Source organism: Lissotriton vulgaris, chromosome 9 (genome assembly GCF_964263255.1).
Source record: "Lissotriton vulgaris chromosome 9, aLisVul1.2, whole genome shotgun sequence".
NCBI lineage: Eukaryota > Metazoa > Chordata > Amphibia > Caudata > Salamandridae > Lissotriton > Lissotriton vulgaris.
Window position 1 is genome coordinate 1,183,822,449 of NC_141697.1, and position 13,442 is coordinate 1,183,835,890.

General features: G+C 46.9%; 1 protein-coding gene across 1 annotated transcript in view; it reads left to right on the forward strand.

The window, feature by feature from the left end:
• TATDN2 (TatD DNase domain containing 2) overlaps positions 1–13,442 on the forward strand; it is a 409,795-nt gene that overhangs the window by 183,074 nt on the left and 213,279 nt on the right. The window contains exon 3 of the mRNA XM_086939231.1: positions 2,587–4,098. Coding sequence (XP_086795357.1) covers positions 2,587–4,098 — 1,512 coding nt within the window. The remainder of the gene's footprint in view (positions 1–2,586; positions 4,099–13,442) is intronic.

A 13,442-nucleotide genomic window follows, 5' to 3' on the forward strand; every position in this document is an offset into this window, starting at 1 on the left:
TCAAGGGCTGCTCAGAAACAAAATGTGCCATTTTCCTGAAAATTTCAGCCAATTCCGTCCACAAACGCAAAAGTTATTAGGCATAGAATTTTCAGAAATCCCATAGGGAAAAAATCCTAACTATATATACCTACTGGCGACCGCCAGTAGGTAATATATATATATATATATATATATGTATATATATATATATATATATGTGTATATATATATATATATATATATGTATATATATATATATATATATATATATATGTATATACTTCACGGTACATAGATGTGGAGTTAAAAATAGTAAATGGTATACTTACCTCCTAAATACTTATCTTCACAATATTTAGGTAGTCAATTTTAAGGCTTCGATTTTTTGCTAGCTGGATATTTTTGTGCTTGATACTTTTACATACGAGTCTAGAATCACATTGCCTCCCAGCTCCTCCCAGTCTTGCTCGTTCTCCTCTGTTCAGATACTGCTCCTGGTCCTTCTTCTCCGCCTTACCATCATCCTTCTGGTCTCCTCTCCCTCCTGGTTCTTCCCCTAATCACCATCCCCCTCCTACTGGGCTTCATGCTCATGGTCCTTCGCTTACTCCTGTACTTCTCCTCTTCTCCTCTTCCTCTCTCTTCTGATCCTTTTGGCTTTTCTCCGCATGCTAGGCCTGGTCCTTCTCTGAGCCCTGGTCTTGAGTTTCACCTCCTTGTGCTCCTGACGCTCCTCATGATCTTCCTCTGGCATCTGGCCTCATCTCATCTAGTCCTGATTCTCGTCCTCCTAGTGCATACGATCCTTCAATTTCTGGTTCCCCATAGGCCTGGCTATCCCCATCCTCCTTGTGGTCCAGGTCTTTCTCCTCATCCTTCTGGACCGGCTCCTGGTCTAACTCTAACTTGTGGAACACCTCCTAGTCCTTCTCCTCGTCATAGATCTAAGGGCATCCAGCAAGTTTCCGGGTATAATAGTGGTAAACTTACTGGTGGCAAATCCATTTGCTAGAGCGAGAATTATCCTGTCACAGCTTTGAAGCTCCATAGAATAACGAAGAGGGTTAGTATACCTGCTTCCGGTGCTTAATTTAAAAAATAAAATAAAAAAGTGCCAGGGCTCTTTTCATATGGCCACTGCAGCTTGCACCACACTTTGCCCCAGCTATACTGCTGATGATAGAAACAACACAACTACTAACCATCACACTCCGACAGGTGTGACTATTCAGACTATTTCAGACCCCAAAGATATAGGAATAGTTTGGGCAGCAGGTAATAGGAATTTTTAATGTGTGTTGAATTAATAATTAACTGTTGTTGTGGTCCTCTCTAAATTAGCCAGTCAGCGCCACTTTGTGGCAGACTGCCATAAGGGCCGATGTTGACGATGATTTTCCTGTGCAAAGCACTGGAAACCACCGGCTCAAATTAAGCACTGCCTACTTCAGAACATACCCAATAACCTGAAGATTACAGTTCTGTATGTTACTTAAAATAGCTCAATCGATTAATGCGTCTCTTTGCTTTGATCCTTGGGTTACCTGCAGACCAAGAGGTACAATCCAGGTAAATACACATATAGGCAGGTACAGCCACAGAGACCTACACATTTTACAAGCACAGTGTGACGAATATGGTTTCCAAATGTTATTGTGTGTCTGAGAAACTTGTGAAGGGACACTTTTTTGCATTGATGTTTCTCTGCGTTAGGCATCAAGGTGTTAGGTTGCAGCTGTGATCCCTCGACATATAACTTTTCCCACCATTGTCTGACAAAGAGAGAGTTGGTGATTGCCCTTTAAGTGCAGTGGACAAGAACTGCAAAGAAAAGCTGGAGATCAGCAGCGCCTCCTGCTGGGTCGCAGCATATGACCCGGTGCCTTACAATGTGCAGCCTACAGCCAATATGATTTCCTGTCTGATTAATGGCTGCAGGATCTTAGAGGTACCCCTCTTTTCCAGCACTTATGACAATGTTGGACGGGTGGCAGTTGAATATACGTTACAAGCATTGAAAATGCAATAGTCTCGCCTTTGATTAAGTTAAAACCATTTGCTTTGCTAATGGTATTATATAGCAAAGCAAATGGCTTAAACTTAATTAAAAGGCGAGACCTATTGCATTTGTAATGCTTGTTTTTATATGTAACCAATTCTCTGGAGAGCCCTTGTCCCTGCAGAGAGCAAGCAACAGCGGTAACCTTTCCTTCTGAAATCAGCTTGTATCTCTAACGTATTGTCCCAAACTTGCTAGATCCTTGACATTAAGGCGTAGTTATGCTAGCTTAATCACTTATGAATTTAGCATTTATTTCGAATTATTAAAAACATTTCTGCAGCTTTGCTGTAGTAAATAAAGACAAATGAACGAGTCTTACAAATGACATTCATGTGACGTTTAAAGTACATTCAACCGTACATTTTAAATCACTGGTATATTTTATGTTTTGCAAATTGTAAATCCCATTACACTTGCCTATAATTTGGAGCATTGCATTTTTTGATCTCCCTTGATGTGCCTATGTGTTCTGTAATTGTTGAAGTGTTTTGGAAATTCAGTAAAAGACACGCACACAACTGTTTTCTTTTCCTCCGTGTTAGGTAAAACATGGAAATGTGCAATGCATTAATATGGATAGCAGCAACAGTCGCCTTCCAGAGGTTGTGGGCAAAGAGAGCTTGCAAGAAAGTTCTTCACTCGAGAGGAGAAGAACCATTAGAAGTCGGAGTGATCAGGGTTGCCCTGGATTGTTCAAGAGGGCTCTCCAGGATGCAATTGGGAACTCCTACACCAGTCGAGAGAAAACGGCATCAACCCTTGGGAAAGATTGCATACCACATCAGAGAATAGAGTTAAGCCAGCCAGTGAGTAGCAGGTCCAGGAGTTTTAGTTATTTTTCAAGTGGTGACCGACAAGAGCATGAGAACAGTCTAGGAGGGAGCTCGAAATTGTTCACAAGAAATGTGCCTGTTTCTAGAACAGCAGGGCAGTGCCAGCCAACAAACTTTTATTCATGTCCCTCGTCAGAAGATCGTCCTAATATAAATATTGAGTCCGATATTGAATCACAGGTTGGCAATCTGCTTTACTCGAAGAGTGACACTAATACTTCAAGGATAAACAGGCTGAACAATACTGCAGTTCCAGGACCAAGACCGAGCAGACATAGTGATCCTGCAGTTTATCGAATATCCAAGGAAGAAAGACATATTGACCATGCCTCCATGAAGATCAAAAATAGAAGTACTGCAGTCTATCCGGCATCAAGAGGTGATGTTTATAGCAATGTGAGAGAGAGTATGCTTAGTGATACTTCAGATATTACTTCATCAAGCAGCAACAGAGTTCCTGTATGTGTTACTTCACCAAACAGCAGAGATACTGCCACTGCCCTTTATTCAACATCAAGGAAGAGTTTGCCTAACAGCATTGAAATGCGTGCATTGAGGAACAGCCATAATGACAGTGACGTATCAAATGAGAGTGTCTGTAGGAGCTCTATTGGTCTACCATCAGCACTGGATAGCATGCATAGTGATACTACAGTTTACCCAAATTCAGGACTTGGAGATAGTGTCCACTGCAATTCCACAGTTCTACGGACATCAAAGGTTAACTTATATAGTGATACCAAAGTTTATCCCACAACTAATGACAGGAGACCCAGTGACCCTAATGGCTATCCATCTTGTAAAGTGAGTTGTCCTAGCAATACTAAACTTTGTCCGACTTTGGGTAATAGCAGACCCAACAATACTGAAATTCATCGGTCATCATGGGAGAGTAATTATAATGATACCACACTTCACTTAACATCAGTGGATATCTCGTGTGGTGAAGCTGTGCTTTGTCCACCAGCAAAAGAAATCAGTCCTAATGATGCTGCAATTTATCCACAATCAAGGGATCGACCACGTTCCACCCCTGAAACTTGTCAAATTTCAAAAGAAATCCTGCATACCAAACTGGAAACACATAAACTGCCCATAGACAACTACTGTACTCGTGTTACAGAGCAAGAGCAAGTTTGTGTTCGCAGAGTTGATAACCATGAAGAAGCTCCAAGGCTAGTGTTTTTGCATGAACATGACTCCGATGATGACGAGAGAAAGGTGAGTTGCTCTACGTGTGTGTATATATGCAGGTTTGACTGTGTGTGCATGTATATATATATGTGTGTATATATATATATATATATATATATATATATATGTGTGTATATATATATGTATATGTATCTATACTACTATTATAAAGAGAGAACTTGCACCTTTAGGCAAGGTAAACTCGGGAACCACAGCGCCAATCTACACATCCGATACACCGTTGAAATCGACAGGGTGTGTAGATGGTCATAGGCTTTAAAAATACTAAAAATAAACGTTATATAAAAAGTTACATTTTTACAAAAAGTAGTTCCCCCAAAGTAGCGCCGGCCGCGACTGTGCGTCGTCACGTCAGGAGCAGGGGAGGAGCAGCGTCCCAGGAGCGGCGGACATGGCGCGCAGGGGAGGAGCAGTGAAGTGAGGCCAGCGGAGAGGCGGATATGGCGCGGGGAGGAGCGGCGGTGGACAGGTGGTGAGTGGCAGAGCGGAGAAATATGGACCGGCGGCGTGAGCAGCAGAGGCAAGGTAAGAATCCGGGGCAGCCAGGGTCAGGGCGGGCGGGCGGGGCACGGGCTGCTGGGGAATGTCAGGGCAGGCGGGGATAGGGGAAGCCAGCATTTCAGGTTTGCGTGCTCTCCCGCCCCGGCCCGCCACAACATTGTCCGGGACACAGACAATGTTGTGGCGGGGGGGGGCCTGGGGGGGAGAGCACGCAAACCTGAAATGCAGCCCCCAGCCCCCTTCTACCCCAGGCAACGCTGGGGCGGGCTGCTAGTGTGTATATATATATATATATATATATATATATATATATATATATAGCATGGTATTATAGATGTTTGTCACAAATACTCACATTTTCTATCAGATTACATTTACAGAAAGGTTAGGGTAACTCATAATTTTCTAACAAGAGCATGCTTGGTCCAGGCAACAAAATTGGATGAGAAGTCGCAAATTAAAAACCTTTATGCATCTGTAATAATCAAATTAACAAGAAACTGCTTTTTGTTTTTGCTTCCATATACTGTTTATTACATTTCACAGGATATAAAATACATATACATTGAGCTGTAGAGTCATAGTTCTGCAGTATACCTTAGCTATCATCACCATCAATAACAGTATCCCAACTCCCTCTCCCCACCTCTGCTCTTGTTCATTAGCATTTAAAAACAGTAAGTTGGCTAGACACGAAATAAGTAAAGAAAAACAATCTGATCCTCTGGGGTCTTTTTCTGGTCCTTCATTTCCACCTCAATCGTGTGTTTTTATGTTGCAGTAGAGTTCTGCCAGCGTTTCCTCACTTCCTAGGACCTCGCACATTACTATCCGCACTCCGGGCACAGCAACAGAATATATATTTTCATATAAGATTCTCCTTATTAGGGGATGGGAACCAGGGCCAGCAGAACAATAAAACGGTGGGTTGTAACTCACAGCCAGGGCTCGCCATATCTCGGCAGAAGGGCGTCGGGGATGTGCAGTGCCACATCACGTGCAGGAAATCTGCTGTGGGGCGCCCGCAGTGGGCGCAGCAGTCCGTCCGAGCATTGTGCACTGTTGTGAGATACATTTGATGTATATTATTGTATTCGATCAGTTTAAATCTTGCGTTGAAGATATCAGTCTTCACCCCTTCATGCACTCGCTCCCAGTCTCGAGAAGATAAGGGTTCATCTAGGGCCTTGTCCCATTTTGAGTGCACCCTAGGAGTCATTCCTGGAAGGTCGTTCCTTAATGCTCGGTACATATGTGATATCAGTCTATGCCTCCTGCCAGAGTCAGGAGTGCAATGAGTGTATGGGAGGCCGGTAACTCCTCCCGGAAACAGATCCACGCCTCCTGTACCTTTGCAGGTATCTTTGCGTATTGCGGGTACTCTCCTGTATCAAGTGCAAAGGACGTTGTGGCATCCTCCTGCGTGATAAACTGTCCAGGGTATAGGTCACTAATTAATTTGCAGGCCCCGTCCCACTACTTCTGGACAGAGATCATGCCAGCTAGCCACACAAACTGCTTCGAGACCGTATTGGCATGTCCCACGCATACAAGGCTCGTCTTATCACTCTCGTAACCACACTCTCCCACACCCTAGAACCTGGCAACTGACAAAGGGCGTGTCTGTAGGCACCCTTACAGGCCACATCTCTCCACCATGGGAACCGGCCCGAAGCCCTTTTTTCTGAGCTGGATCCAACCAGTGGACAGCATGTTGTAAGTGAGACGCCATGTGGTAGAGTTCCATGTTGGGTATCTCCAGGTCTCCCAATCCCCAGGTTGTTTGAGCATGGTCAGTCCCATTGTCTTCCTCTTATTTACCCATAACAGATCTACAATAAGGCTATCTATTTCCATAAAATATTGTTGAGGGATCTCTTAGTGTGCCCTGTAGGGTATGCAGACAACTGGGGAGCATGATCAACATTACTATGGTAGCCCTGCCAATTAAGGACATGGGAGGGGTCTCCAGAACCGATCTGAAGCTCGTAAACCTTCCACGACACTGCCAATGTAAAGGTCCAGAAATGTTTGTTCCGTGTGGGTAATCCTGATCCCAGATATCTCACACCTTCTGACCCCTAGGAGAGTCCTACATGTGTGGGAGTTGCTCAGTTGGAATCCCAGCCAGCTCTCCCATAGGGAATATTTGGGATTTGATGTGATTGACACGAAGCCCCATTGCCTCTCCAAATGCCTATAGTGTGTTCAGGGTGCTTTACAAATGATTGATTGATTGAATGCACTAACTGTCCAAACTGTGTTTCCTCTCCAATTACTCTCTAACTTAAAGCTTGCCTTTGACCGAGTACTGTGATCAGCTGCCTTTTGACTTGGTTCTTGCTACAGAAATGACATACACATACATACATACCACCTCTATCTCTTTTCCTTGACGCTTGTTCAGGAATGCTTCTACAATGTTTGACCACACACATGGTTTCCTCACAATCACTACTCCAACCTTTGACTGAAGCTTTCAAGTTTTGTTTACTCTTGGCTGCTTCTACTGCTTTTAATATCCGGTTCTTAAGGGTTAATAGCGTCTCCTATATTCTCTTACTATAACATCTGTTTATAAGCTGATCATGTATCAACTGGTCTGTCAAGTTCTGAGCTATACATATCTGATAGAGACTTCTAGTCGCATATTCCTTTCCTTTGAATTTCCACAGGATCCGGAAGATTTTTTTGTAATCAGTACCCTTGCGTGCCGGTAGGTGGTGTCAATTAGCTCTGCATTGCATCATCCGCACCTGAAGTATTAAAAATAGTGAGATCTAAATCCAAAATCGACAGTGCTGCACAGTTCTTACCTGCATCAATTGCTTTTCATACAGTGTATTTCCCAATGATTCTAAATGGCCCTCACGTAATGTTTACACATGTGAAGACAACATCACGCCCACAGTACACAATTTCTGTGGAACTTTGAAGATCAGACAGAGATCAGTGGGTAGAAGGCTCAAGAAAGAAAAGGTTTCAAACCTAAGCTAACTACCACCAAACTGTGCCTTTCTGCTTCGCTCACAGCTAATCGCGATACCTGATAAATGTTGCTAGACTTCAAAGCCTCACACTAGATGGCTGTGGATCGTAGAATGACACATTTCCTAGTAACCGTGACGGAAAGGTTCAATTCTGTTAGGTACGCGGAGGCAAGGATTAAGCTTGTCTTTCTTTTATTTCCTTTAATCAGCAACTTCAACTTTAATAACAGAAAACTACAAGTCCCATCAAACATGTAGTTCATAGGCCACATCTCATCCACCAATCAGGATTGCCCATGGTCCACGAGAGTATGCTGTTGCCAGTGTACTTCCTCTTTCTTGACTGCGAGTAAAAGGCCATTCAAGCTTGTCAGTCTGTTTTGGAGTTATCAGACCTTAGGAGAAGCCAGAGAGAAATAATGAAACTAATCTCCCAACTGTGTGAAAACCAGTAAATGATTGTACAAGGCATGCACCACAATCTTAAATAACACAAATCAACTTAAGCGTAGAGCAAAATACGGATACTCATCCCATACGCCGAGCTGTGAGTTATACCCATGCTGGAATATCCTCTACCAAAAAACCATGTGAAAGGGTGGGAAGAGGCCTCCATGAGCTGCGGGCGGGAATAATCCTCACCTCCCCGTCCTTAATAGAATTGAAACTTTCTGTCATGGTTACTAGGACATTTTTCATTCTATGTCAGGACCAGAGGCGAGGATTATGCTTGTTCAAAGCTTATCCACCACCAACGACGCCGCGTTCATTACTGGTTTGAAGTAAAACCTTTTAAACATTGAGTCCGAGACCAATCTGCGGCATTCAGAATGCCTTCTAATCTGGCGCCCAGAGAAAAAGCCTTGGAGGCCATAGCTCCTCATACAGTGTGCTCCGAACTGCGAAACATTCATGCCCGCTTCCTGCATCACCCATCGGATCCAACGAGCTATTGTTCGTCGTGAAACTGCCTTGAAGGGCTTTTTTAAGGAGACCAGCAATTGACTTTCACCTGGCGGTCGAATTTCTTAAGTCATGATCTCATATTCTTTGAGACAGCTGACCACACACAACTTTGGGGACCTATCAAAGGCTGGATATGACACTGATCTAGAATCAGACTTGGTCCTGCGTGTTATATGAAAGGTAAGCCCTTCCGGGGTAAAGACCCAAGATGTCAAGAGCTCTGACGTCTGACACCCGACAACAAAACACCAAACACAACATCATAGCCAATGTGGCTGAGAGCTCTTTGCGAGAAAGGTATTTGTTAGCTTGCCAGGATTGAAACAGGTGTAAAACCTTATTAACATCTCACAGAGAGGAATATCAAGGTTACGGAGATAGAGAAAGGAGTATTCCCGCAACAATTTGCAGATCAATGGGTGCTCCCCTACCAGAACCCTAGCCACCGGGAGATGACCCGCAGAAATCGCCGACCTATAGGACTTGACAGTGCGATATGCCGCGAGGCCAAGAATTTCATGATGATTAACACTTCGCACCCCATGGGATCTTGGTCCCCCCGAACACACCAACGGACCCATCTGGTCCATGCTGATTTGTACCTTTTGTTAGTGCTAACGGTGAAAGCCGCTCCCAGCAATGATTGAGCTTCTGCCAATATGCCCGAGACTCTTCGGCGATGCCTGAAATTCGCTACGCCACCAAGGGCTACCTGCCCTTGCTGAATTAGGGGTTGTGGCGCACCTTGGGGATCCCTCAGTAGAAAAAGATTGAGGGGTAGAAGGATTGGAGAATCCCAGGAAAGTTCCAGAAGAACTGGAAACCACACTTGAGACCTCCAATACGGTGTAATCAAGGCCACCCTCGCCTGCTGTCGCCAGATGTGAGTTGTGAGTCTCATTATCATGGCAAACGGGTGAAAGGCATAGCCTGCCTCTTTGGACCAAACTTGAAGGAACGCATCCGTCGCGGACGCTACTGGGTCCGGCTTCCAACTGAAGAAGCATGGCAGTTGGGGATCTAACCTGGACGCGAACAGGTCCACTGAATAGGGACCCCACAGGTCGAAGAGATGCTGAAAAATCGGGGGATGGAGCTGCCAGATACTCATGTCCCGCCAACTCCTGGAGCACCTATCCGCGATGACATTCGATTCCCCTGGTAGATACTCTGCTTTCACCGAGATGTTTTGGGAGAGACAGAAGGTCCAGAAATCCCTGGTGAGATCTGCCAAGGCCTTGGACTTCGTCCCTCCCAGATGGTTGACATACCGGACCGCCAATACATTGTCCTTCTTCAGTAACACACGGCAAGACGCTTTGTCCAGCACTGGATTGCAAAGGACCCCACCATCTGTTCTAGGCAGTTGATGTGGAGATGACCTTCGTCTGTGGACCACTTTCCGCCGGTAAAAGAGTCCCTGCAATGGGCCCACCAGCCCTGGCATCGGACTCTATCACTAAGTCCGGTTCGCAGCTGAAAATGGCCCTCCCGTTCCAGGCCTCCATATGATCGAGCCACCACTCCCTGTGCACTTCGTCCGTCAGGAGCACCGTATCCGAGTATTGGAAACCCCTGCGGAGGTGGGAGGCCTTCAGGCGTTGCAACGCTCTGTAATGGAGCAGACCGGGGAAGATTGCCTGAATCGAGGAACTCAAAAGCCCCACCAGGCGCGCAATCTGTTGGAGAGAGGTCGAGGAGCGGACAGACATTCGCCTCAACTCCCTGCAAATCTTGGACATTTTCCGAGCCGAAAGGCTCAAAGTACGGGATACCGAGTCCACTACGGACCCGAGGAAGGTTACCTGCATGGCCGGCGTCATGAGTGACTTCTTGGCGTTGACTATAAACCCCAAGCCCTGGAGTAAAGCTACCATCTCCTGTAATTGTTGGGAGAGTTTAAGCGGACATTGTTCTAGAAGTAGTATGTCGTCCAGGTAAATGATAAGGTGAAAGCCCTTGGGCCGAACGTTTCCACCACGGGTTTGAGAACCTTGTGAAACAACACGGAGGCGATGACAGGCCAAAAGGAAGCGAGGCGAACTTGTACACCAGTTCCTTCCACAAGAACTGCAGTAAACAACGATGTGGTGGAAAAAACAGGAACCACCAAGTAAGCGTCTTTTTAAATCCAGCCTGACCATCCACTCATCTGCTGAAGGAGGTCCCGGAGTAGATGGATGCCCTCCATCTTTGGCGATACACCAGCCGTTGGTTGAACTCTTTCAGTTTGATAACGGGGCGCTGAATCCCGTCTGTCTTGTCCAGCACAAAGACATTGCTGAGGAAACCCCTTGGATGAAGGTGTGTGGGGACCACCGCTCCTTTTTTCAGAAGGTCTTTCATCTCCTGATCTATGAGGGAATCCCGATCCTCCTCAAAAACCAGTGGCCGAGGTTGAACGTTCTGAACTGGGGAACCGTATAATTCTATGTGGAAACCCTGTACCGTTTGCAACACATATGCGTCTGAGGTAATAGCCCTCCAATTGTGTACGAAAGCCGCCAACCTGCCGCCCACTGGTAGATGGGAGAGAGGAGAAAGTCTCACCTGGGTTAAGCCCGTTGCGGCCTCTGCCTTGTCCTCTTCCGCCGCGACCTCTAAAGCCCTGTCTGGACTGGAAAAACTCCTTCCTGCCTGCCCGAGTCCTGTTGCTTCTTGCCGTTGCCTCTTTGAGAGCTTTGGGTGTAGAAACGGCCAGTTGAGAGCCCTCTGCCATGGCCGGCCCCAACGAAAACCTTAGGATGAAACACCCGCTTTATAGAAGATTGCGCCTTGTCAAGCGACGTGAAGGTGGTCACAAATTTGGTGAGGTCCTTTACAAACGGCTCTCCGAAGAGGCCGCCTTGCGCCCCTGCCTTTGAAGTAGCAAGGTCTCCCAATTTTGGGTCTACCTTCAGCAAAAATTAAAGCCTCCTTTCAGTAGAAAGTGTGCAGTTTGCATTGCTTAAATAGCACGTTGGGCCCAATTTGAGATTTTCTCTGGGGAAAGCAGGGAACCAGATGACATGGCCGTCTCTGCTAATTCCAATACTTTGGTGAGGGGCCTTGCGATGTCCAGGAGTTTATCCTGGCACGATCGCGATGATCGATCAATCCCCATTTTTTGGTCACGGATATATTTCTGTAGGAAGGTTGCCATCCTAGGGTCAACCTCTGGGGTAAAGGCCACTTTGCCTGGCAGGGCAGGACGAGGGCACTCTGCTTTAAGGCAGGCTCTCACATCTTTTTTCAAGGGCTTGCGGAGACGTCCCACCATGAACGCCGTAACTTTAGGAGAGGGATTCCACTCCGAAGAGCGGGGTGTACTAGGCCCCCGGGTACTAACATATCCGAGGTAACCTCATCTCCCATGGCACCAGTGGCTGAGTGCTCTGCCGGACGCAAAGGCCTGGACAGGCCTGCTTCATCCGCTGACTCATCTAATGAGTCCTCGACATCATCCTGTAAAGGGTAAAACTCGGGAATCTCCTGGGGGGCAGGTTGAGGGTCTCCGTCTGAACAGGCCAGAAAAGCCCTTTTAAGGCGGTCGAAGGGTCCCAGGTCGGCATTTGCCGCACTTTTGCGCTTCATCGGGCGCTGTGCCTCACAAGAGAAGGCATAATGCATTATGCAACATTCAAATGGCCCCATGGCAGCCGAAACTGCCTGGTGGATAGATGTGTCCACAGCGTCGCAAAATTCGTTATCTAAGGGGATGACCTGGAGAAATTCTTCCTCAGTATACTTTTCCATAGTTCAGGTATCCGTTAAACCAAGGCTGTAAGGGTTAGACCACAATAAACCCAATGCTTTAAGCGTTCGTAGTAAACAACACTAAAGGGGTTACATATTTTTGGCATGACTAAGGTACTATTTTGGGTACACCGAGTGTAGGCTGGGCAAAAACCCGCTAGGGGCAACTCACCCGTATGTTCAGGAGGATGTCTAAGCACTCTGGGCCCGCCCCTGGAGGTCTCTCAACTACCGCTTGAATGCGCTGCCCCAACATGAGGGAAAATCTGTTTATTTATTTTCGCCGTGCTGCATTACTACGGACCCGCGATGCGGGCGTACTGGAGATCAAAGATCGAGTACAGGACTGCAAAGCAGGCGTAAGGGCTTCCAGAGGCTGAGGCGGCCAGGCAGCGTGGGCGGGTATCAAAGCTCTCTCTCGCCACGGCTAGCGCGCCGCGTATCAGAGAGACTTGTACACGTGCCCCCTGCTACCGTCTGTGCAGCACCTTACCTTGACTCAACAGGAGCCGCGACTGGAGCGGTTTGAAGGCTCCTGCGGCCCTGTGCCTAAAATGAGAAAACAAATAGCACGTAACAGACTATCATCAAAGGCACTGTAAACAATGAACACTCAACATCAAAATACCACAGGGATCAAGGAGCGGTCGCACGCCGCATAATTAATCAATCAATCAAAGCATTTATATAGCGCACTACTCACCCAGAGGGTCTCAAGGCGCTAGGGGAGGGGGGTCCGCTACTGCTCGAACAGCCAGGTCTTGAGTTGCTTCCTGAAGGCGAGGTGGTCCGGGGTCAGGCGGAGGTGGGTCGGGAGGGAGTTCCATGTCTTGGCGGCGAGGTGGGAGAAGGACCGTCCCCCTGTGGTGGCTCTTCGGATGCGGGGAACGGCGGCGAGGGCATGGCCGGTCGATCGAAGCTGGCGTTTGGGAGCGTAGAAGTTGAGGCGGCTGTTGAGGTATCCTGGGCCTTGGTTGTGTAGGGCTTTGTGTGCGTGGGTGAGGAGTCGGAAGGTGATTCTCTTGTTGACCGGAAGCCAGTGCAGGTCTCAGGTGTCCGTAAATGTGGCTGCGACGGGGGATGTCCAGGATGAGTCGTGCTGAGGCGTTCTGGATCCGCTGGAGTCTCTTCTGGAGTTTGGCGGTGGTTCCGGCGTAG